The 26,726-nt window shown below is 44.1% G+C and overlaps 1 protein-coding gene across 1 annotated transcript in view; it reads right to left on the reverse strand.

Annotated features, from left to right (window-relative positions):
* COL5A2 (collagen type V alpha 2 chain) overlaps positions 1 to 26,726 on the reverse strand; it is a 1,703,177-nt gene that overhangs the window by 30,497 nt on the left and 1,645,954 nt on the right. The window contains exon 51 of the mRNA XM_068247348.1: positions 10,065 to 10,304. Coding sequence (XP_068103449.1) covers positions 10,065 to 10,304 — 240 coding nt within the window. The remainder of the gene's footprint in view (positions 1 to 10,064; positions 10,305 to 26,726) is intronic.

The following is a 26,726-nucleotide window of genomic DNA, read 5'->3' on the forward strand; positions in this document are numbered from 1 at the left end:
CGTCAATGTCCGCCATTTTGTGCGTCTCGCTCAGGCCTACCACTCTCAGGTTGTTTCTGCGGGACCTGTTTTCCAGGTCCTCTAGCTTTTCGTGGAACAGCCTGTTGGACTTGCACGATTCTTCTATATGCCGGGTGTTTACATCGAGGTCCGTTTCCACTTGTTGGATGCGTTTCTCAGCCTCTTTGATTCTGCAGGCATGGTCTTGCAACTGCCGCGTGACTTGGCCTAGCGATTTTTTTACCGCTCCCTCCACGATCATCTGGAGGTCCGGCGCAATCAACTTTGCTACTTCCTTCGCTATTGCCTTATAGTCCCTGCCGCCCAGCGTCTGTGGAGCCTCATCGTCCACACTTTCTGTTTCTCAGGTGTTTGTGGAAGAGGCTCTCCCCGAGCTCTGGGATGTGTGTCTCGTGCGGGCCGCTGCCATCTTGGTCTGTTTCTGGGCCTTCGGCTGCACTTTATCTCTGCGCGCCGATCGAGTGAGGTATTTCTCCATCTACCTCCTCTGCGTCCCGTGAGCAGTCACTCCTTGTTTCGCTACTTTTCCTGGTCTTTTGGAGGCTATGTGTGTAGGTAAGGATGGTTAGCTGTCGGAGCTCCTTAACCACCGTCCTCTCATGTAGGCGCCGGAACCAGAAGTCCTCTGTCCCACTTTTTTGCCTCCTTCTGTCCCCTTTTGTGCATACTTCTGTACCGCTTTGTGCTTCCTACTGTCTCTCTGTGCTTCCTTTTGCCCCCCTTTGTACTTTTTTCTGTCCCCCATTGTGTCTCCTTCTGTCCCCTGTGTGCCTCCTTCAGTCCCCCTGTGCCTCCTTCTTTCCTCCTGTGCCTCCTTTTGTCCCCCTTTGTGCCTCAATCTGTCCCCATTGTGCCACCTCCTGCCCCACTTTGTGCCCTTTCTACCCCACTTTGTGCCTCCTTTTGTCCCCTGTGCCTCCTTTTGTCCCCTGTGCCTCCTTCTGTCCTCTTTTGTGCCTCCTTCTGTCCCCTGTACCTCCCGCTGCCCCTCTGTGTACCTTCTTCTGTCCACCTGTGCCTCCTTCTGTCCTCCTTTGTGTCTCATTCTGCCCCCCATTGTGCCTTCTTCTGTCCCCTTGTGCCTCCTTCTGTCCTCCTTTGTGACTTCTTCTGACCCTTGTGCCTCCTTCTGTCCCCCTGTGCCTCCCTATGTCCCCCTGTGGGCTTTCTTCCATACACGTATTTTCTTTCTTAAATGTATTTTCTGGTGAAACGCTGCCGCAATTAGTGTAATTTCTGGTGAAACGCTGCATTACAATTATTTTCTGATGAAACATTGCTGCATTACGGTTACTTCCTGGTGAAACGCTGCCACATTACGATTATTTTCATGGGGGATGCCATGGGGACGGGGGGGGGGGGGGGGGGCGCCACAGGTTTTATCGCCTGGAGTGACAAAATGGCTAGATGTGCCCCTGCCATGACCTCTCACTGTTTGAGATTCCCAACTCAGTCCTCGGACCTCTCCTTATCTCTATCTACACTTAAGGTATTGGTCAGCTCATCACTACCTTTGGCTTCCAGTATCATCTATATGCTAACAATACCCATATCTATCTTGCAGCACCTGACTTGGATACTTAAACAGCTTGTGTCCCTGACTGTCTCCTGTGCAATCTCCTCCTTCATGTCCTCCCATTTTCTAAAACTTTATATAGACAAGACTGAAATGATAATCTTCCCACCTGACAATCCAATGCCCCTGCCTGACATCATTATTTCATGGTAAAATAAGTGTGAAAAGCCTGCAGTTTTTTAGAAAATCTGTTTTAAATTTTCATAGGAATTTTTTTTTTAAAGTGGGTAAAATGACACACTACTGCAGTACACTGTGCTGCATTCCAAGTTCTGTACAAACATTGTATACATGTATACATAATGAAAGGACAGCACATGGTTTCCCCTCCTGAGCCACTGTAACCCCTTGTCACTGATGCATGGTGGGATAGCCAGAACGTGGAGGACGGATCGCGTCTGAACCCTGAACTGCATCAGCCCGTATGGTATGGAGGAGCTCAGAAAGAGAAAGGTGGCTAAGCTTCCTCTCTTCACCAGAGCCCATTCCAATCTATGGACCAAGGAGCACTTCCCCACCTCCAGTGCCCAGGAGGAGGCGGGGCCATCAATGCTCTGGGGAGGGGGTTCATGGTGGCATCTGAGGGTCCCATTTAACAAAGAGACTCCCAGATGCCTGTCTGCTCCCCCACGTCAAATGTGTATAGCGGGACTGACATACTCCTTACCTATTTTCACAAAGCGTGAATTAACCATGAATACTCACCTCTGGATAATTCCACGCAAGTATCCCCAGAAGTGATCCAACACCAGTATCCTCTAAGGAGGTACCAACAAACTCCCGGAGCTGAAAGGCCAGTATTGCAGAGGCTGGGGATGTGAAAATTGGCTTCTGAAACCAGAATTTTTGGCAAATGGTGATGTCAACCATTTGGCTGCTGGGGGCTGCATGACCCTTTGAGACCATGCTAAAGTGTCATAAAGAGTGGTTTTCCACACAGATCTGGTTTCCAGGGGACCAGGGCAGTGGTTGCACTGTTGGCGCTATTGACTTGAATGAAAAATGGAACTTGGTACTCAGAAGAGAGAGATTTCCGCTTTTCGTGCTTGTACTCAGAACTGCAATCTGAAACAAATCCAAACTAATCCAATTTCGAGAGCTCAACCCTAGGCATGAGACAATGTATGAGAAAATGTATATCTTGACAAAATCCATATATTTTCTTAAAAGATTCCTGGAGTTGAAAGATCCACAAAGGTGAAAAAGTAAACTTTGATGCAAAAATAAATTTGAACTCATCCTACTACTGACAAAGTTCAACAGACAGGGCAGCACGGTGGCATAGTGGTTAGCGCTCTTGCCTTGCAACGCTGGGTCTCTGGTTCGAATCCCAGCCAGGTCAACATCTGCAAGGAGTTTGTATGTTCTCCCCGTGTGCGTGGGTTTCCTCCAGGCACTCCTGTTTCCTCCCACATCCCAAAAACATACAGATAAGGTAATTGGCTTCTCCCTAAAAATTGGCCCAAGACGCACTACACGATACATACATAGATATATGACTGTGGTAGGGACTAGATTGTGAGCCCCTCTGAGCAACAGTTAGTGATAAGACAATATACTCTGCACAGCGCTGCATAATATGTCGGCGCTATATAAATACTTAAATAAAATAAATAAACAGACATAGTTGCATAGTAATTTGGGTTGAAAAAAGACACTCATCCATCGAGTTCAACCAAGAAATAAGGTACAACACTAGCCTGCACCTTCACATATCCCTGTTTATCCAGAGGAAGGTGAAAAACCCTTATAAGGCATGGTCCAATTAGCTTAGAAAGGGAAAAAAAATCCTTCCCGACTCTGATCAGATGAAATACCTGGATCAACACCGCTGGGAACTACCTAGTAATTATACCCATGGATTTCCCTCAGCACATGGAATGTATCCAAGCCCCCCTTAAACAGATCTAGAATTTGCTGTGACTACTTCCTGTGGCAATAATACATTCTACATTTTAACCTCCCTGGCAGTACGCAGATGCGGTGGCTGTGTCCGCGGGAGGTATTTTTTTTTAAATAGGAGTGTTTTTTTAATGGTAGCTAGCACTAGGCTAGCTAACTGTGGCCCCCATGTCCCCCGGCATCGGTCTGACCCCCCGATCGCCGCCGGCAACACTCACCCGTCCGCAATCCCGCGAGAGCCACAGCTTCCCAATTTGCTTCACTTGTCGCTATGGCGACGATCGGACATGACGTCATGCGCAGTTCCGATCCTCCCCATAGCGAAGCCGGGTGCTGAGTGGGAGGCTGCGCCATCGCGGGATTCCTGGGGGTATGTATACTGGAGGTGATCAGCGGCGATCGGGAGGGACCGGAGGCACTTGGGGGACATAGTTAGCTAGCGAAGTGCTAGCTTAACCACAGACAACCATTTTTATTTTAAAAAATCCTCCCGGGGCCATGTGATCCCCTGCGGCGGCTAGCCCGACACTTTGTCGTGCTTTCGCCAGGGAGGTTAATCACTCTTACTGTAAAGAAACATTTACTAAATATATGGCTAAAACATTTTTCTTCCATGCACAGATCATGTCCTCTAGTTATTTGCACAAGCCTAGGGACAAAAAGCTCATCTGCCAAACTTTTATATTGCCCCCCCCCCCCCCATATTTTCTACAGATTAAATACGTTCAGTTCATCTACCCTTTCCTGGTAAGTGAGACCTCAATTACCTCTGATTAATTGTCTTGCTCGTCTCTGCATCTTCTGTAATGCAGTAGCCAGGGCTGAATTCTATTTTCCAGATGCAGCCTTCAAAGAGCGTTTAACAGGGGTAGTATTATGATAGCATCCCAAGTTTTATTTCCTTTTAACTGCATCCCAAAATGTTATTTGCTTTAGTTGCAGCTGCTTGGCATGGAATATGATGATTTAACTTGCTGTCAATGAGTACTTCTAAGTTCCTTTCAAAGTTTGATGTCCCCATCTATATTCCGTTTATTTTGTATGGTGCTAGACCATCGGTATGACTAAAATGTATGACTTTACATTTTTCAACATTGAATTTTATTTACTCTCTACAGCATTATGGAATACAGTATGTTGGTGCATTATAAATCAATAATAATAATAATCTGCCATTTATGTACCCATATAGCCATCCTATCCAGATCTTTCCTTAATATGTCTCTATCTTCTAGAGAGTTGATAATTCTGCACAATTTTGTATCATCTGCAGAAATAGCAACATTACTTTCTACTTCATTTACTAGGAAATTAATAAATAAATTGAAGAGTACTGGACCCAGACACATTAACAGATATCCAATTATAACCAAATTGGGCCTCTTGGCTGAACTTACCTATGTGTCCCTGCAGTGCCTTTATAGCAGAAAGAAGCTCTCTGCTATATTATTTTTCTCGCTGCCTCCTCTATCATAGTGATGCATTGCCATGGCAATAGCTGATGCATCACTTGGACCCAAACTGTGCCACTGCCACGGCCTGAGCACGCTGATCTCACACTGAATGACAGTGTTTGGGCCAGTGGCAGCCATGCAGTTTATGACCATTTCCAAATTATGTGGCAGTCGTTGCCATGCCAATGTGTCACTATGGGGGAGCAGACGGGGAGAAGAAGAGTATAATCAGCAAAGAGCTTCCTTCACATCAACACCTTATGGTATGAAAGCACTGCAGGGACAGATAGATAAATAATTGTAAAACATATATCTACAGTATTTATAAATAAAAGTATTGGTCGGTTGGAGGAACTATGTTAAAATTATACTCTTAATACTCCTGTACCGAGCAATAGGTATCATTAGAGTTTTCAAATATCAGTTTAACCCCACCCCCCCCCCCCCCCCCCCTTGAGTAAAATTAAAACTTTGATATTACAGTCAAAGGTTTCAACATTGGAATGAAATATTAAGACATAGCTACATAATTTTCCAATAAGAATAGAAAGGAAGAGATCCCCGCACTCCAACGATCTGAGGGATACACGTGTATGTGCTAGCAAACTGTCTCTATTGCTGTGCCTCCACAACCAATAACAGCATCTGAAAATCATCACAATAGAAAAGCGTGGGCACCAGCAACTTGACATAAAGCATTTATTGCACCAACGTGTGTAACAATAGTAGCAGCAGATCACATAGGTAAAACCATAGGATTACATCACCCATCCAGATGACACCCTGCACACAGAGCCCCCGTCCTCCGACAATTGTTTCGCACCAGCTGGTGCTTGATCACGGATAGTTTGACCTTATGGCGTGTTAGTAGTCCATCAATGCCACGGAGGGAAGGGCACTTACAAATAGCGTGAAATCTACACGCCCCTCTAATCGCCTACGCCAATGAGCGGTCCGGCTCCTGTGGTTGACACGGAACGTGCGACAAGTACGCGCACTTCCGCTTTCAGCGCAAAAAGCCCACCAATCCTGGCTGCCTCTGATCGTTCGTTTTGAAAGGTGTCATCAGAATCCACATCTGTGGTGACTCACATCGGCTCTGACACTTCAGCACCTGTACGCGCACTTCCGCTTTCAGCACAAAAAGCCCACCAATCCTGGCTGCCTATGACGTCCGCTTCCGCGGACGTCAGCATCACCATGGACATGGGTAAACATGCCCGAAAGACGAAGTAAGGCCGCCTCCTCCTAGCAATCTGGGAGGACGGCGAGCATTCCTCAGTCATGGATAGCTTAATGGAGCTGCAGTCTAACTACATGATATATAATATGTCTGTAGTTAGACGTTTTGATAAGATGTACCACTGTATGTTATTATATGATCCAGAGAAAAGCGGTGTTCCAGTGCGCCTGTTCCCCTGCACCACTGAGACTGCAGCTCCATTAAGCGTTCCGTGTCAGCCACAGGAGCCGGCGGTGTAGGCGAATAGAGGGTCGTGTACATTTCACGCTATTTGTAAGCGCCCTTCCCTCCGTGGCATTGATGGATTACTAACACGCAGGGCCGGCCCGCTCATGAGGCGGGGTGAAACATTTGCCTCAGGCGGCACATCTGGGTGAATAGCGGGCAGAAAGGGGGTATTGGGCCTAGCGGTGGGGAGGGGGGGTTGGACCGGGGGGCGACGATTTTTTTCTAATTTTGCCTCAGGCGGCAAAAAGTCTAGGGCCGGCCCTGCTAACACGCCATAAGGTCAAACTATCCGTGATCAAGCACCAGCTGGTGCGAAACAATTGTCGGAGGACGGGGGCTCTGTGTGCAGGGTGTCATCTGGACGGGTGATGTAATCCTATGGTTTTACCTATGTGATCTGCTGCTACTATCTGGTGGCTGGACAGTGTACTGGTTAAGGGCACCACCTTTGACATGGGAGACCAGGGTTCAAACCCTGGCTAGGGTCTGTACCTATTCAGTAAGGAGTTCAAGGCAAGACTCCCTAACACTGCAGGGTGGCCTCGTGAGCACGTCCCAGTGGCTGCAGCTCTTGAGCACTTTGAGTCCGACAGGAGAAAAGCGCTATACAAATGTTCGGATTATTATTACTATTGTTACACACGTTGGTGCAATAAATGCTTTATGTCAAGTTGCTGGTGCCCACGCTTTTCCATTGTGATGATTTTCATAGCTACATAATTAGTATGGTTTAAAAAAACACATATATACATCAAGTTCAACCGGAAAAAGATAAAATAAAATTGCACCAACACAGATCCAAATTGATTCAGAGCAAGGCAAAAAACCATTAGAAACTCTTGAAAGGGGAAAAATTACTTTGGCAGTCAGATAAACGGTGCGTACACACGCCATACCGCTGGCAACACAGGTCCGTCAGACCCTCCGGCCAGTGGACGTTCAGCCGACAGTAGCACGTGTGTACATGCTGTCGGCAGACTGATACAGCTGTTTCTGAACGATCCGCTCAGCGGATCGTTCAGAAACAGCCTTATCAGTCTGCCGACAGCACGTACACACGTGCTACTGTCGGCTGAACATCTGCCCAGCGGGAGGGTCTGACGGACCCGTCGTTGCCGGCAGTATGGCGTGTGTACGCGCCTAAAAACCTCTGGATCAACACCAGGGGGAATTACCTAGTAGTTATAGTGGTGGATGTCCCTTAAAGTGGACCCAAACTAAAAATACAAGATTTCAGAAATAAAATCTATTTTCTAAAGTATAATAATAAATAGCAGCCTTTTTTCAGCTGCATGATGACAAATATAAAATATTTTACATTTATTGGAGAAACCCCTCTCTTCCTTTCATATTGCCGGCAAATAATCCAGCAAACTGGTGGAGTAGATGGTGTCCAGCAAAGGAGGAATTGCTAATGGCTGCCACCTGTATAACCCTAGTTATGCAAAGAGTAGGGTGAAAAGCATGCACTGAAATGCTCACAAGCTTAAAGGGACTCCGAGCAGTGCAAAAACTATGAAAAGATGCATATCATTTTAAAGCTCTCTTTCTCCTCTTTCCAATGATATATAAACCGCCACCCTACGCCTTTTAGTTTTCGCTATTTTCGCGATTGAAATTGCCGCGGCCGCGATTTCAATCGCGAAAATAGAGAAAACTAAAATGCGTAGGGTGACGATTTAGGTGTCGCCAGAAAGAGGAGAAAGAGAGCTTTAAAATGATATCCATCTTTCCATAGTTACTTGTATTACACAGGACGACACTTTCCCCAGTGTCAGCAGCTCCATTCAGCAGAATGGAGCTGCTGACTTTAGGAAAAAGTCGCCCTGTGTAATACAATGTAACTATGGAAAGATGGATATCATTTTAAAGCTCTCTTTCTCCTCTTTCTGGCGACACCTAAATCGTCACCCTACGCCTTTTAGTTTTCTCTATTTTCGCGATCGAAATCGCAGCCGCGGCAATTTCAATCGCGAAAATAGCGAAAACTAATAGGCGTAGGGCGGCGATTTATATATCATTGGAAAGAGGAGAAAGAGAGCTTTAAAATGATATGCATCTTTCCATAGTTTCTGCACTGCTCGGAGTCCCTTTAACCACTTTACCCCCGCCCGTACGAATTTCTCTGTCCCTTTTTCCATCCTTTAACCCCCAGGGACGGAGAAATCCGTACTTTCCGCGCTCCCACCGCTGCCCGCGCTCCCGCTCGCCCTAGCGCGCACTCCCGCTCGTAAACACACCGCCCGCCACTCGCCCGGAGATCAATGAACGGGAAAATCCATTCCCGTTCATTGATCTAAGCCCCTCAATGATCCGCTGCTCTCCGATGAGCAGCGCGATCACTGTGAAAAAAAAAACGTTCCCAGCCTCCTAGTACTTCCTCCAAGCGTCCGGAAGGACGCTTGGAGGTCACATTAAACAAAAAGTTACTGTGGCCAAATAGTAAAACTACACCCTAAAGCATTTTTCACATACAAATATATTACTTATACACAAAAAATTAACTCATTACCTCCCACACTCCCAATTTTTTTTTTTGTAATTAAAAAAAAAATAAAAAAATTTACAATTAAAAAAAATACATAAATAGTTACCTTAGGGACTGAACTTTTTAAATATTTATGTCAGGAGGGTACAACACTGTTACATTATAAACTATGGGCTTGTAATTAGGGATGGACCCAAAACTGAAAAAAATGCACCTTTATTTCCAAATAAAATATTGGCGCCAAACATTGTGATAGGGACATAATTTAAACGGTTTTATAACTGGGACAAATGGGCAAATACATTTCATGGATTTTAATTACAGTAGCATTATTTAAAAACTATAATGGCCGAAAACTGAAAAATAATGAATTTTTCCCCACATTTTTACTATTTTCCCATTAAAACACATTTAGAATAAAATAATTCTTGGCATAATGTCCCACCTAAAGAAAGCCTAATTGGTGGAGGAAAAACCAAGATATAGTTCATTTAATTGCGATAAGTAATGATAAAGTTATAGACGAATGAATGGAAGGAGCGCTGAAAGGTGAAAATTGCTCTGGTGGTCAAGGGGTAAAACCCCTCAGTGGTGAAGTGGTTAAAGTAGTGTTTATTTATATTTGTATGTGTGAGAGTGGTGCAACTAAATATTTTGAATTAAAAAAAATTTTGGTTTGGGTCCGCTTTAATGCAAACAAAGCATTCGAGTTCACTTTCAATGGAGATAAAGATTTCGTCATAACTACTTCCTGTAGTTAGATAACCACATTTTAACCACTCTTACTGTAAAGAACATCTTTCAAGACAAAAACCTTTTTTCTTCCTTTCGAAGATCATATGCTTTGTACATTTCTAGAGCCAAATATCTTATCTCCTAAGCTTTTGAATTGACCTTTGCTGGATTTATACATTACACATTTATTTTTATTTATTTGTGCAATACTAAATTATGGAGGCCCCAAATACAGAAACTGTTTCTATATACAGTGACTATATTCACTGTTCGTGAAAGGATTCTAGAAGTATAAAACAAATAAGGAAAAAAGTAATATAGTATATGACTTTAAGCTGTTTCCACAACTTGAAATTTGCAATTACTTTTATATAGTTTTAACAATTATACGTCTTATTTCTTAAGTACTGCACTTACCAAACAAGTGTCTTCCAAAACAATGTAACGGAAACGACTATTCCCTTCTGCTCTAATATCAAGGTCATTAGCACCCTTAAGAATGACAGCTTTCTTTAAATTTTGATTTTTCTCATCTAAGTATCCAATTGTATTTTTACAATAGTAGGTTATATTTTGTGAAGCTTCCTTTGACAGGAGACGCAAAAAGGTCATCTGAGTGACAGCTGTATTAGGTGAATCACCATCTCCATAGGTAAACTATAAAGGAAAAAACAAAACAGAGGTTTAAAATTCTGTAAACAGAGTAAAAGGACATACATAGAAAATTTGGTAACAATATTATGTTTGGGTGATGTGCAGTTAACCCAGAAAGTCAGCACCATAGACTTTGATGAGAAAGAAATGAAAAACAAAACCATAAACTGGCCTTTAAACCTAGAATGTTAATTGAAGTCAGTATTCAGCGACCATCCCTTCAGTGTCCCTCAGCCTGCCCTAGCTGTCAGATTGTTTATGGACTTGCCTCAGATTTCTGATTCTCATATCTTTATTAAATTTAACCTAGTTTATGAACTTGGCGTCACTCCTAGCAAACACTTTATCCGTTTAATACAGTAATACCTAATTTTTAAAGATCTGCACATGTAGGAGTCAGGTTTGTTTCAGTATGAAATAACCAAGAGGGAACTTCTAGCAGTCCCCAGAGTGATGCTATAAGGTATAAGTTTTTGTTTCTAACAAACAAAGCAAAATATTGTCATTGTGACTTTACCAGACTTCAAGAGATATCTATAAAGACTACACTGCTATCTTGTTGAGCTCTTCAGATTAGAATTAGTAACTAATTAAATGCTAATATGCAGGGGTGAGCCTGTGGTGCCTGGCACCTGGGTGCAAGATTTTCTCTGGCGCCTATGGGAGTGGTTAAATTAACCGTGCACAACCACATAACCACACCCATGTCCTGCCTAATCACACCCACACCTTCCACCTCTTTACGCATGCATATGATACCCCATTCCTACCCCTCTTCCATGGGCTTGCTCCTGGCTGGCTTTGGCTGCCTGCGAGTCTGCTAGTCTCTGGACTGACTCAGGCTGAGAGGCTCTGCGAGTGCGACGCAGTCACACACTGCGTATTTATGGCTGCCTGCGGCCACCCTACTCTCGCTCGCTGTCGTCGGCTCCTCCCCCCGCCAAGCCCAAGCGTGAGGTGGGCTGCCTGTATCTTTCCCGTTGCACCGCGCAGCCTGCCAGTGTTGCCAACCTTTCACGTTATTTTTTACTGACAAATACCTAAAAATTTACTGACAAAAGATTATTTTTACTGACAAAATTTCCCCACTAAATGCATATAAGAGACAGCGTTTCACCAGTAAATGCACGTAATGAGAGACAGGTTTTCCCCAGTAAATGCACATAATGAGAGACAGCTTTTCCCCAGTAAATGCACATAATGAGAGACAGCTTTTCCCCAGTAAATGCTCATAATATGAGACAGCTTTTCACCAGTAAATGCACATAATAAGAGACAGCTTTTCACCAGTAAATGCACATAAGAGACAGCTTTTCACCAGTAAATGCACATAAGAGACCGTTTTTTTCACCAGTAAATGCACATAACAAGAGACAGCTTTTCACCAGTAAATGCACATAATAAGAGACCGCTTTTCACCAGTAAATGCACATAATAAGAGACAGCTTTTCACCAGTAAATGCACATAATAAGAGACAGCTTTTCACCAGTAAATGCACATAAGAGACAGCTTTTCACCAGTAAATGCACATAACAAGAGACCGCTTTTCACCAGTAAATGCACATAACAAGAGACCGCTTTTCACCAGCAAATGCACATAATGACAAACAGCCAGTGTCCCCAGTATATATGTGCCCAGTATATGTAGCCAGAGGTATTTGTCCCCAGTATATGTAGCCAAGGATACATGTGCCCAGTATATGTCCCAGTATATGTAGCCAGGGGGTATATGTCCCAGTATATGTAGCCAGAATAAACATACATATATCCAGGCACATCGCCTCTAGTTAGGACATTAAATAAATTATTAGGGAAAGGGAGGTGCTGAAGGGGGTGTGGCTAGAAACAGCAAAAATCAATTAACCCTTCGCACACTCACATGCAAATGTTCAAACAAATGCATTCACAGATTTACTCATCCAGGCACAACTGTTATCCCTACAGCTAAATTAAAAGCCAGGGTTTTAGTTCACAGAAGAATGCATTCTTATGCTTAGTCACCTATACTGCGTAGAAGTACCCAGGTAAACATAGGTGTCCTAACTCTGGCCCTGTAACATGCATAGTGCAGACATGCAAACACATTCATTGCATCAAACCTATCAATGGATTAGGAGCACACATCCTAACTTCCTCTCCTGGGAAAGATAGTGCATCTTACCAATCGCACAAGGGAGCTAACGTTATGTGTCCATTCTTATCATTGACCCCTGTGGCTAGGGTCCAATTCGGTGCACTCTCCCCTTCCCCTGTATGTTTGTCAGCATGCAGACAGCTTATGCTGGTGTATGCGCATGGTGCACATGGACACATAACGTTAGCTCCCTTGTGCGATTGGTAAGCTGCACTATCTTTCCCAGGAGAGGAAGTTAGGATGTGTGCTCCTAATCCATTGATAGGTTTGATGCAATGAATGTGTTTGCATGTCTGCACTATGCATGTTACAGGGCCAGAGTTAGGACACCTATGTTTACCTGGGTACTTCTACGCAGTATAGGTGACTAAGCATAAGAATGCATTCTTCTGTGAACTAAAACCCTGGCTTTTAATTTAGCTGTAGGGATAACAGTTGTGCCTGGATGAGTAAATCTGTGAATGCATTTGTTTGAACATTTGCATGTGAGTGTGCGAAGGGTTAATTGATTTTTGCTGTTTCTAGCCACACCCCCTTCAGCACCTCCCTTTCCCTAATAATTTATTTAATGTCCTAACTAGAGGCGATGTGCCTGGATATATGTATGTTTATTCTTATCATTGACCCCTGTGGCTAGGGTCCAATTCGGTGCACTCTCCCCTTCCCCTGTATGTTTGTCAGCATGCAGACAGCTTATGCTGGTGTATGCGCATGGTGCACATGGACACATAACGTTAGCTCCCTTGTGCGATTGGTAAGATGCACTATCTTTCCCAGGAGAGGAAGTTAGGATGTGTGCTCCTAATCCATTGATAGGTTTGATGCAATGAATGTGTTTGCATGTCTGCACTATGCATGTTACAGGGCCAGAGTTAGGACACCTATGTTTACCTGGGTACTTCTACGCAGTATAGGTGACTAAGCATAAGAATGCATTCTTCTGTGAACTAAAACCCTGGCTTTTAATTTAGCTGTAGGGATAACAGTTGTGCCTGGATGAGTAAATCTGTGAATGCATTTGTTTGAACATTTGCATGTGAGTGTGCGAAGGGTTAATTGATTTTTAGTATATGTAGCCAGGGGGTATATGCCCCCAGTATATGTAGCAAGGGGGTATATGTCCCCAGTATATGTAGCCAGAGGTATATGTCCCCAGTATATGTAGGCAGGGGTATATGTGCCCAGTATATGTAGCCAGAGGTATATGTGCCCAGTATATGTAGGCAGGGGTATATGTCCCAGTATATGTAGGCAGGGGTATATGTCCCAGTATATGTAGCCAGGGGGTATATGTCCCAGTATATGTAGCGAGGGGGGATAATGTCCCAGTATATGTAGCCAGGGTTTATATGTCCCAGTATATGTAGCAAGGGGGTATACGTCCCAGTATATGTAGCCAGGGGGTATATGTCCCAGTATATGTAGCCAGGGGGTATATGTGCCCAGTATATGTAGCCAGGGGGTATATGTGCCCAGTATATGTAGCCAGGGGGTATATGTGCCCAGTATATGTAGCCAGGGGGTATATGTGCCCAGTATATGTAGCCAGGGGGTATATGTGCCCAGTATATGTAGCCAGGGGGTATATGTGCCCAGTATATGTAGCCAGGGGGTATATGTGCCCAGTATATGTAGCCAGGGGGTATATGTGCCCAGTATATGTAGCCAGGGGGTATATGTGCCCAGTATATGTAGCCAGGGGGTATATGTGCCCAGTATATGTAGCCAGGGGGTATATGTCCCAGTATATGTAGCCAATATGCTTGTTTGGATTTATGAAACACTTAGAACTCTTAACCACTTGGCGACCGCACGCTTATACCGTGCGTCGGCAAAGTGGCAGCTGCAGGACCAGCGACGCAGTACTGCGTCGCCAGCTGCAGGCTGATTAATCAGGAAGCAGCCGCTCACGCGAGCGGCTGCTTCCTGTCAATTCTGGGCGGGGGGCTCCGTGAATAGCCTGCGGGCCGCCGATGGCGGCTCGCAGGCTAAATGTAAACACAAGCGGAAATAATCTGCTTTGTTTACATTGTACGGCGCTGCTGCGCAGCAGCGCCGTAAGGCAGATCGGCGATCCCCGGGCAATCAGCGGCCGGGGATCGCCACCATGTGACAGGGGACGTCCTGTCACAGGCTGCACAGGACGGATAGCGTCCTGTGCAGCCCCGATCACCAGGGGGCCAGGTAGGAGAGGGGGGAAGCGGAATTTCGCCGCGGAGGGGGGCTTTGAGGTGCCCCCGCCAGCCACACGCAGGCAGGAGAGATCGGACCCCCCCCAGCACATCATCCCCCTAGTGGGGAAAAAAGGGGGGTGATCTGATCTCTCTGCCTGGTGTTTGATCTGTGCTGGGGGCTGTAGAGCCCACCCAGCACAGATCACAGAATTCAATGCTGGTCCTTAAGGGGGGGTAAAGGGTGGGTCCTCAAGTGGTTAAAAGAAATTGCTGAACCTGAAGGGAGAAGTACATTGAGGCTACCGTATTTATTTCCTTTTAAACAAAACCAGTTGCCTGGTAGCCCTGCTGATCTATTTGGCTGCAGTAGTGTCTGAATCGCACCAGAAACAAGCATAAAACCAATCTTGACAGATCTGACAATAATAGCAGAATCATCTGATCTGCTGCATGCTTGTTCAGGGTCTATGGCTAAAAGTATTAGAGACAGAGGATTAGCAGGGCAACTGGTATTGCTTGAAAGGAAATAACTATGGAAGCCTCCCTGTACCTCTCGCTTCAGGTTCCCTTTAAGCCTCTTATACACGACTGACTAAAGTTGGCTGAGTCGGCCGATAACGACTGCCTCAGCCGATAGTCAGGCGTGTGTACAGTGGCCCCCGGCCACTCCGCAAGCGATCTACTGGGTGGATCATCTTGGCCGAGCAATTGGCCAACTTCTTTTTGCACACCGCTCCCCCACCTGCTGTGACAAGTCACACATGCGCAGCTCCATCGTCCCTCCGTCCCCCGCATAGCAAGGCACCTGATAAAGTAAAATTCTGTGATTTTTTTTTCACTGGACAGTAACCAGGGGCAAATGCAGGATTTTTAAGGGAGGGATTCCTGAAAGGTCCAGAAGCACTTATGTCCCTGAGTGCTTCCAAAGACAGGTGGCTCCATACTGCCCATGCACAAAATTGCGCTGTCGTATTACGGAGCTGCCTATCTTTGGAAGTACTCAAGGACACGAGTGTTTCTGAGGGCTTCTGGAAGCAGCAAATTTGAACAGGGGACAGCGCTGGAACAATTCCCCGAGAGAGGAACGGGAGATAGACTTAGTTTAGACACACATAGTGTCACATAGCGCAAGCTATAGCCATATGATGCAGGGATATATGCGGAAGATGTCGGCACTATATAAATACTAAATAATAATAATAACATTCGCATATGTAAATAAGCTACATATCAATTCAGAGGATAGAAACAAATTTCAAGTCTCACAAACCAATTCCAGTAGAAGGGTACATATATTGTCAGTATATGATCAGTACATCAGTTCCAAGGCTTGAAAGGGGACAAAAGAATTTGGCACTAAAAGACTTGTTCCTCTGTAAAAGTAACAGCTAGTAACCAGTTTTTACAAAACTTTCAAAGTGATACAAAGGGCTCATTCACACTAGGCAACGCATGCATGAACGCAATTTCATACATGCATTGCAATGTGCTAAATCGCATAGGTCGGCAGCTTTCATTGTATAAAAAAAAAATGCATGACAATGCATACGTTGTGTGCGATGATGTTCCTGGCTAAGTAACAATGCAGCACACGGCAACGCAAACTGTAATGTGAATGGTAACATGAAAGTCTATAGACTTTCATGCTACCTGCATTGCAGGCATTATGTGTGGTGCTGTCTGTCATGACTCACCGCACATAGTGTGAATGAGCCCTAAAGCCATACCAATCCCGACTGCCATCTAAATAGTATCTTCAGCAATAAATAGACAAACAAACGCTTGCAGTTGTGCTGGGCATTTTAACACCTAACAACACAGCATAGAAAGCAAACATATCTCCACATTTAATGTTCATATCAGAAGACACACTTTTTATCACAAAGGTGCAATTAATGGCAGCGCGAACACATCTAGCCAGCACTAGGGGAAGGGGGAAAACAAGAGTGAATGAGGGAGAGAGGAGGAGTGGAGAGACTGAGATAGAGCAAAGAGCCTATCTGTATTGCAGTCCCACATCACATAGAGGCTACTTGCCTGTAATGTGTCTCCTGTCATTGCCAGCCTCTCACACAAGCTGCAGGCAGCCCTCCTGAAGTTTAGGGACTGTCAAAAACTTTTCAACCTGTGAAATACCTTATGTAGCTGTCCAAATGCAGTCTTTACAGTGGTTAAGGAGCTGAGTTTTTCCCACAGACCCTGCAGGATGCAAGCCTCTGTATATTTACCAGCTTGCCCGCTTCAGTGATTTCAGGGAATTTTTTTTAAAGGTACAGGAGTCTCAAGGGGGTATTCCAGACATCGGTAACCCTCGGCTGAATACGCCAGTGCAGTAACTGCTCCATGGCCCATATGCAATTAACTTGTACTCCTGAGTTTTCTCCTAGGTGATATTTTCACACCTCGGCCCTTATGCAATTCACTTTTTCTCCTAAGTTTTTTACTTAGAGATAATTTGTCATATTCTGTTTGAAATAACTTTTGAGCACTCTGCAGTGAAAAATTACCAAAAAGTACGTACAAAAATTATTCTGAGTATTTTTTAGCATGCTGGTGGCTTGAAAGGCATTTTATTGATATGGTATGAAAATATCATCTAGGAAAAAACTTATGAAAAAAGTGAATTAAATAAGGGCCCTTGTCAATAAAATGCCCTTTAACCTCCCTGGCGGTTTATTTATTTTGCCAGGGAGGCTGCAATGTGTTTTTTTTTTAATAAAAAAAAATATATTTCATGCAGCCAACTGAAAGTTGGCTGCATGAAAGCCCACTAGAGGGCGCTCCTGATCCGTACTTTCGATCGCCTCCGGCAATCGAAAGTAACAAGATAGGCCGCAATGAGTCAGAACCGCCCGATCCAGCCCCTAGCGCCGGCCGGAACTGTTTGTTCCGGCTGCGCTGGGCTCGGGCGGCTGGGGGGACCCTCTTTCGCCGCTGCACGCGGCGGATCGCCGCGGAGCGGCGGCGATCGGGCAGCACACGCGGCTGGCAAAGTGCCAGCCGCGTGTGCTGCTTTTTTCAGAACTGAAATCGGCCCAGCAGGGCCTGAGCGGCGACCTCCGGCGGCATACCCCGAGCTCAGCTCGGGATTACCGCCAAGGAGGTTAAACAACCAGCAAACAAGAAAATATACAAAATAAATTTGAAAGTACTTTTTCACCTACTCTTTAAAATAACTTTTCAGCACTTTGTCCCATATACAATTAACTTTTTCTCCTGAGTTTTCTCCAACAGGATATTTTCACACCCTGCAAATAAAATGCCTTTTAACCCACCGGCAAGCAAGAAAATATGCAAAATAATTATAATACTACTTTTTCACTATGTTGGTACTTTTTCAATTGCAAAGTGCTTAAAGAGGGATTGTCAGCCACAAAATCTAATTCCATTTACCCACTGTTCTGTGTTTATTATGTAGCCTTGAACCTTAAGGCTCATACACACATCAGACCATAGTCTTTGGAAAATGAAAGATCACAGACCAATTTTACCCCCTTCCATGTAGTATGAGAGCCATACCTACACAGTCTATTCTATGGAGCTGAACTCCCCATCAGACAGAAATCTTTGCAAGATGCTGCACACAAAGATGCTGTAGACATTCAAAAGATCAGTATCTGCAAAAGATCTGTTCCTGCAAAATGCATTCATAGTCTATGATATCTGCAGATCATCATACACACCTTGTTTAACAGACATTCATCTGCAGATCAGATCCACCAGGATGGATCTTCAGATCTGCAGATCATTGTCTGATCTGCAGATGAATGTCTGTTAAACAAGGTGTATATGATGATCTGCAGATATCATAGACTATGAATGCAATTTGCAAGAACGGATCTTTGGCAGGAACAGATCTTTTGCAGATACTGATCTTTTGTGTTTGTACAGCATCTGTGTGTGCAGCATCTTGCAAAGATTTTTTTCCCAAGATTTGCAAGACCTGGTTTACAATAACATTGCCAAAGCGGCAGCTATATGAGTGCATTCTTTGGGTGGGACCTAGTTCTCACCTTTATCCATTTTACACACACATTTGTGTGCACGTATATATTTTCCCTATATTAGGTGGTATACAGTATTTTTTCCTGCACTAGGAGTATTACGACCCCCTGGACCCCACCCATGCAAAGCGGATTGGTCAATTTGGAGTTTTTTGTATAGGGAGGAGGGTATTTATGCTAATGAGGCGTTCTTGCCTACCATGCATTAACGTGATAAAGCGGAGACTGTATTTCCGCGAAACGCATTGTTTTAATAAAATTTATACGTTTATAGCCCATGTGCTAATCTTTTATCCCTATTGGGAGGTTTCCAGCCCATTTGCCCATCGCCGTGCTGTGCAAGTAGCTCTGTATAGAGCATTTCGACGTTACTGGGCAACAGATCTGTTACTTCCTGGATCGAGTGACGTCACTTCCGCCCCGCGTCTGAGCTCAGTCCCCGGCTCGGCTTAATGGGACAAGGTGTATGCGGGCTGAGCACGCTGTGCCGGCCGCATCTCAAACAGGTGAGACCTGTCCTATTGGTGTAACCCATTGCTAAACGAAGGACTCAGAGTGCCCCTTCTTTTGTCTTTTCAAAGCGGTGGTGAGACACATAAGCCCAGACCTACAGACCATCGTGAAGAAAGCAGTAACAAGGTAAGTGGCAGCCATTACTCAAGAGCTGCAGGAGCATGCAGAGCAGTTGGATGAAGCTGAGAAGCAAATCAAGCATTGTGAGCATACCCTGGAGGTGAATAAAGGAAGGAGGTCCGCTTCAATGTCTTCCAAAGTCTAATTAAGGACTTATCCCAAAACAGCAGGGCATATACAGAGCTGACATGTTTCGCACCTAATCTGGTCCTTAATCATAATCATAACATCTTTTTCCATGATACCCTGGAGGCTTATGAGACTAAAATGCAGGAGACAATACAGCACATTAAAAAAATCCAGGATAAACTGGAGGATTTAGAAAATAGGACAAGGCGTAATAACCTCCACGTAGTCGGACTTCCTGAATCACATAAGTCAGACACATTGCAATTTTTGTGTGAGGAGATTATCCCTCAGTTCTAGGGCCTGTCTGGTGCACACAGGGTGGAGAGAGCCCATAGAGTGGGTCTACCTCAGCAGAATAGTGGTAATAGCACCCCAAGAATGGTAATGGTGGAGTACTTGGACTATAATGACAAAAATTTGATCAGGGCCTTTGGGGCAGTATGCACTGAGATATATACCAGAGGTGAAATTTGCACTACTGTATCCAGCCTCCCTGTGGTTCACTGATACTGATGTAACTGTGAACATCTTTAAACAACCTGCTGATGCACAATTGCCTCCTAAAATGATATTACTGCACCCAGATGACTCACAGAAAACTAGGAGTCCCAGGGGGAGAGACACTACTGTCTTATGAACCACCAGTTTGCTATAACACATGTGAGGACTGGAGAAAATGATTCTAAAACTGTTGCTTAAAGGGACTCCGAGCAGTGCAGAAACTATGGAAAGATGCATATCATTCTAAAGCTCTCTTTCTCCTCTTTCCAATGATATATAAACCGCCGCCCTACGCCTTTTAGTTTTCGATATTTTCGCGATTGAAATTGCAGCAGCCGCGATTTCGATCGCGAAAATAGAGAAAACTAAAAGGCGTAGGGTGACGATGTAGGTGTCGTCAGAAAGAGGAGAAAGAGAGCTTTAACATGATATCCATCTTTCCATAGTTACATTGTATTACACAGGGCGACTTTTTCTGCTGAATGGAGCTGCTGACTTTGAGAAAAAGTTGCCCTGTGTAATACAATGTAACTATGGAAAGATGGATATCATTTTAAAGCTCTCTTTCTCCTCTTTCTGACAACACCTAAATCGTCGCCCTACGCCTTTTAGTTTTCTCTATTTTCGAGATCGAAATCGTGGCCACAGCAATTTCAATCGCGAAAATAGCGAAAACTAAAAGGCGTAGGCCGGCGGTTTATATATCCTTGGAAAGAGGAGAAAGAGAGCTTTAAAATGATATGCATCTTCCCATAGTTTCTGTACTGCTCGGAGTCCCTTTCATTTCTTTTGTGGATCAGTGCTGCTTGGAGTCAGTTCTAAAGATAAAGCTGGCTAACGGAGTAAAGATGGAGAACAACCTGTTGGAAAAAAAGTGAAGTCATGTGCAATGGTTGTCTTGCTTCTTGAGTTAAACAATATTTTTAGTTTCTACATCACGTTGACTATTAGATAGGGAGTTTGGAGGGGGGGTAGTTGGGGGTCTGCTCTCATCCCAATTTATGGTTGCATCTCTGGGTGCACAGGGTACAGCAGCTAGGTGCTCAGTATTGCATATGCTTTTCTTTGCGTGTCTGGGATGGATCTGTTTGCCAATGATCATGATGTAGCTGGAACCATGGTGTTAAAGATACGGTAATTTCCTGGAATGTTAAAGGGTTGCACACCCCTGCAAAACGCCTGCTGGCTTCTTAAACGCCTCCGCTTAAGAAGTTGAGGGCAGATGTAGAGATGCTTCAGGAAACCCATAGAAAAGACAAGGAAGTTCACTATGCTATAAAAAAAAAAATCAGGTGGACATATGTGTAGGACTAGGATCCCCTGCTGTGGGAAAGAAAGCTGGAGCTATCATACAAATTAGCAAGCCCACAAAGGCTCGTATGGATCAGGTGCAGCATGATTCTGAAGGCAGAAAGATCCGTCTCACTCTTAATCTTGCAGGAGACTTTTTAATATTGCATAACTTTTATTGTCCCAATGTTGATACCAAGCAGTTTACCTTAAAAGCACAGCGGTGGATAGCCGCAGTCTTGCCAGGTAATGTCGTGGTGGGCGGGGATTGGAATGAGGTTGTACAGTGGGTTGCAAAAGTATTCGGCCCCCTTGAAGTTTTCCACATTTTGTCACACTACTGCCACAAACATGCATCAATTTTATTGGAGTTCCACGTGAAAGACCAATACAAAGTGGTGTACACGTGAGAAGTGGATTGAATATCATACATCATTCCAAACATTTTTTACAAATAAATAACTGCAAAGTGGGGTGTGCATAATTATTCGGCCCCCTGAGTCAATACTTTGTAGAACCACCTTTTGCTGCAAATACAGCTGCCAGTCTTTTAGGGTATGTCTCTACTAGCTTTGCACATCTAAAGACTGAAATCCTTGCCCATTCTTCTTTGCAAAACAGCTCCAGCTCAGTCAGATTAGATGGACAACGTTTGTGAACAGCAGTTTTCAGATCTTGCCACATATTCCCGATTGGATTTAGATCTGGACTTTGACTGGGCCATTCTAACACATAGATATGTTTTGTTTTAAACCATTCCATTGTTGCCCTGGCTTTATGTTTAGGGTTGTTGTCCTGCTGGAAGGTGAACCTCCGCCCCAGTCTCAAGTCTTTTGCAGTCTCCAAGAGGTTTTCTTCCAAGATTGCCTTGTATTTGGCTCCATCCATCTTCCCATCAACTCTGACCAGTTTCACTGTCCCTGCTGAAGAGATGCACCCCCTGAGCATGATGCTGCCACCACCATATTTGACAGCGTGCAGTGTTAGTTTTCCGCCACACATAGCGTTTTGCATTTTGGCCAAAAAGTTCCATTTTGGTCTCATCTGACCAGAGCACCTTCTTCCACATGGTTGCTGTGCCCCCCACATGGCTTGTGGCAAACTGCAAACGGGACTTCTTATGCTTTCGGTTAACAATGCCTTTCTTCTTGCCACTCTTCCATAAAGGCCAACTTTGTACAGTGCATGACTAATAGTTGTCCTATGGACAGAGTCTCCCACCTGAGCTGTAGATCTCTGCAGCTTGTCCAGAGTCACCATGGGCCTCTTGACTGCATTTCTGATCAGTGCTCTCCTTGTTCGGCCTGTGAGTTTAAGTGGATGGCCTTGTCTTGGTAGGTTTACAGTTGTGCTGTACTCCTTCCATTTCTGAATGATCGCTTGAACAGTGCTCCGTGGGATGTTCAAGGCTTTGGAAATCATTTTGTAGCCTAAGCCTGCTTTAAATTTTTCAATAACTTGATCCCTGGCCTGTCTTGTGTGTTCTTTGGACTTCACGGTGTTGTTGCTCCCAGTATTCTCTTAGACAACCTCTGAGGCCCTCACAGAGCAGCTGTATTTGTACTGACATTAGATTACACACAGATGCACTCTACAGTATTTAGTCATTAGCACTCATCAGGCAATGTCTAGAGGCAACTGACTGCACTCAGATCAAAGGGGGCCGAATAATTATGCACACACCACTTTGCAGTTATTTATTTGTAAAAAATGTATGGAATCATGTATGATTTTCGTTCCACTTATCATGTGTACACCACTTTGTGTTGGTCTTGTTTGTTTGGCAGCAATATGACAAAATGTGGAAAACTTCAAGGGGGCCGAATACTTTTGCAACCCACTGTATGTCTAGGAGAGGATCGATCTTCTGGGGGAGGACGACATTGTGGCTCCCAGGATTCCGAAACGCTTTTAATGTCCTTAAAGTGAACCTCCAGACTAAAAATCTACTCAGCAGAACTGAAAAGGTTTGGTGTTTCTTTAACAGTTTCACAGCATCAGAACTTTGTTTTTCTTACCAAAGCATCATTTTTAGCTGCATTTTTAGCTAAGCTCAACCCATCAAAGAAAACTGCCTGGGCTTTTTTTCCCTGATGCTGTGCAAAGCCTGATGGGATTTCCTATGTTGTTGTTCACTTTGCCTAGTAACTGGGAGGGGTGATCTGCACACAGGACAGTTGGAACTGTGTCTCATGCTCCCTGTCACCTCCTTTGAACCAAAAAGATGGCTGCCCTCGTGAAATCAAACATTTGCCTGTTCTTTTAAAACAGGGTGGGGAAGAGATTATATTACCTATCTATTTTAATTAACATAACTAATGTAACTTAATGACAGTATGTTTAGGCTGAAGTTCCTCTTTAATATCCAGCTTGTGGATACATGGAGGTTTACCCACCCACATGAGTATGAGTATACATTTTACTCCCATGTACACTCTAACGTTTCATTAGCCCTCTTTTACAAGGTAGATCAGCGTTCCCCAACTCTGTCCTCAGGGCCCACCAACAGTGCATGTTTTGTAGAAATCCACAGAGGTAGTTAATTAGCTCTGCTGAGACACTAATTACCTCACTTGTGAATGTTTGTCATTTCCTCCAAAACATCTACTGTTGGTGGGCCTTGAGGATAGGGTTGGGGAACTCAGAGGTAGATTATTGGAAGCTGGCACCTGGACATGGTCATATCTGATCACTCACCTGTCATGGTAGCACTTGCTGAGCAAACCCCAAGGGGGTCTGATAAACTCTGGAGGTTTTCTCCGTATTTATATAGTTACAATAACTTTAAAAATAGTCTAGAGATCTGGTGGGCAAAATACTTGCAAGATAATACGGAATATGGGGACAATCCTCTTCTTTAGTGGGATGCTGCCAAAGCGTTTTTAGAGGAAGGATAATAGCATACTGTGTAGCACAAAAGAAGAAAAGCATGCAAGAGTATAATAATGCTTTAGAGGTAGCTAGGACAGTCTATAGCAAGTATAAGGCAGATCCAGTTGCAGCGAATAGAGATGTATGATTGGTAGCCAAGTGGGAGACAGATAAATGGTTCCAAATGAGGGAGCTGCATTTAATACAGAGACTTTCTCTTCTACAAGTACGGTAGCAAAGCAGGCAAACTACCGGCTTCCATGTCCAGGAGTCCATGTCAGACACTTAAGGTTCATGGCCTTTGCTCATCGCGAGATGACATGCTGCATCATCCTCAGGACATTACCTCTGAGTATGCCAACTTTTAAAGACAGCATTGAAGGGAATCCACAGCTATAATTATTAGGTAATTTCCAGAAGCATTGATCCAGGTATTTATCTGACTGCCGTGCCATCTGGAGTTGGGAAGGAATTTTTCCCTTTTAAGTTTAATTGGCCCAGGCTTTGGGCCCAGGGCCCAGGCTTTTCACCTTCCCCTGGATCAACTGAGATATGTGCAGGTTCAGGATGGTGTTTTTAGTTTTTTTTTTCTGGTCGGACTTGATGGACGGATGTCTTTTAACAACCAAACTAACTATGTAGTGGTGGCTGGATGGTGTAATGGTTAAGGGCTCTGCACAGGAGACCAGGGTTTGAATCTTGGCTCTGCCTGTTCAGTAAGCCAGCACCTATTCAGTAGGAGACCTTAGGCAAGTCTCTCTAACACTGCTACTGCCTATAGAGCGCGTCCTAGTGGCTGTAGCTCTGGCGCTTTGAGTCCGCCAGGAGAAATGATTCATATATTAACCAATTAACATGTTATTTGTCTTGTCTTTATAGTGCCGCGGAGATAGCGGGTTCAGAAGTGGGTAGCAGCTGCTTAGACAGGGTGAGATTGCCCAGGTTGTCCTCGGAGGATCTAGAACTTTTAAATGCTGACATTATGGCTCAGAAGATAATAGCCACCATAAAGTTTTTAAAGCATCATAAAGCAAGGTGCCAGGACTTGACGGTCTGTCCACCGAAATCTATGAAATTCTGCAGCAGAAAATGTGTCACTCACTAGTGGTGGTATTTAATCACATGTTGAAGTATAAAACTTTTCTTCCCTCAGGAAATGATGCTCAAATTAAGCTCATCCACAAAAAAGGGACCCTGATATATACCTTTATACCTGTTTTCTACAGGCCCATATCCCTGTTCAATCAGGACGTTAAAATTTTGACTAAACTTATGGCCAATAGATTGGCTCAGCTCCTGTCCAAACTAATACATCCTAATCGAGTAGAATTTGTACTGGAAAGATCAGCGGTGACAAACACGAGGAACCTCCTGGCGGTTCTGGAACAGGGTAAGTCATGGTTAAAATGAAATTCCAAGGAGATATCATGACCTTAATACAAATAATGTATGCTGAGCCTACCACCTACATATACACTCCCGGTTTCCTCTCAAAACCTTATTCGGACTCACAAGGGCACTCGCCAGGGGTGTCCTCTGTCGCCGCTGCGCTTTAACTTGGCTCTTGATCCCTTGGCAATACTACTAAGCAAGAAGGTGAAGGGCATCCCATTTGGAGATCAGTTTTTATCTCCGGCCATATTTGCAGATGATATTGTCATGCTGCTTGCTGTTTGAATTTCTGCTGGTGTCACACTAATCTTGTCCATAGTATCACACTATGGACTTTACATGAACTTCCGCCGTCCACCAGCAGAGGTCTCACCTCATCTCTTGAACTCTGTGAACAGTCACCTGACCATTGTGCAGTACTTAAGGCGCGTACGTTAAAAAAGGGCGTCGAGAAAAAAGGGCGCAGGGTTTTAAACGATAAGCATGATTAACGTTTAATTTTTTTTTGGTATATTTCGTTTAAAAATAATGTTTTATAAAGTTATAAATCATTAAATAATGTGTATGAAATCGGCAATTGTAAAAACGTTAATCTTCCCTGTTTAAAAAGTGAAATGTATAATAACGTTTTATAAAAGATTAATAAGAATTTTACTAAAACTATACCTAACCCTACTCTCACACAGAACCCTCCCTGTACCTACCCCTAACCCCTAGACTCCCCTGGTGGTGCCTAAACCTAAGACCCCTGGTGGTGCCTAAACCTAAGACCCCCTGGTGGTGCCTAAACCTAAGACCCCCTGGTGGTGCCTAAACCTAAGACCCCCTGCTGGTGCCTAAACCTAAGACCCCCCTGGTGGTGCCTAAACCTAAGACCCCCCTGTGATAAGCATTAATAACGTTTTAAAAAAATATTGTGCTGTTTTTCGTTTAAAAATATATTTTTTTAAATATTGTACTATTTTCGTTTAAAAATAATGTTTTAAAAATTATAAATCATTAAATAATGCGTAATCATGAAAAGCAGTTATAAAACATTAAAAGTCTCCGGGCGCCGCTTGTAAAACGTTATTTTTCTCCGGCGCCCTTTTTTCCTGTTAGGCACCCATTAAATTATATTTATTGTGGGAGTGAATGGCGGCGCCCTTTTTGTCCACCTGCCTCATGCGCCCAAATTTCCTGCCTCCACTTAAAGAGACACTGAAGCGGAAAAAAAAATATATAATGAATTGGTTGTGTACTATGAATAATTACTAGAAGATTAGCAGCAAAGAAAATATTCTCATATTTTTATTT

The sequence above is a fragment of the Hyperolius riggenbachi genome, chromosome 7 (assembly GCF_040937935.1).
Source record: "Hyperolius riggenbachi isolate aHypRig1 chromosome 7, aHypRig1.pri, whole genome shotgun sequence".
Classification (NCBI taxonomy): Eukaryota; Metazoa; Chordata; class Amphibia; order Anura; family Hyperoliidae; genus Hyperolius; species Hyperolius riggenbachi.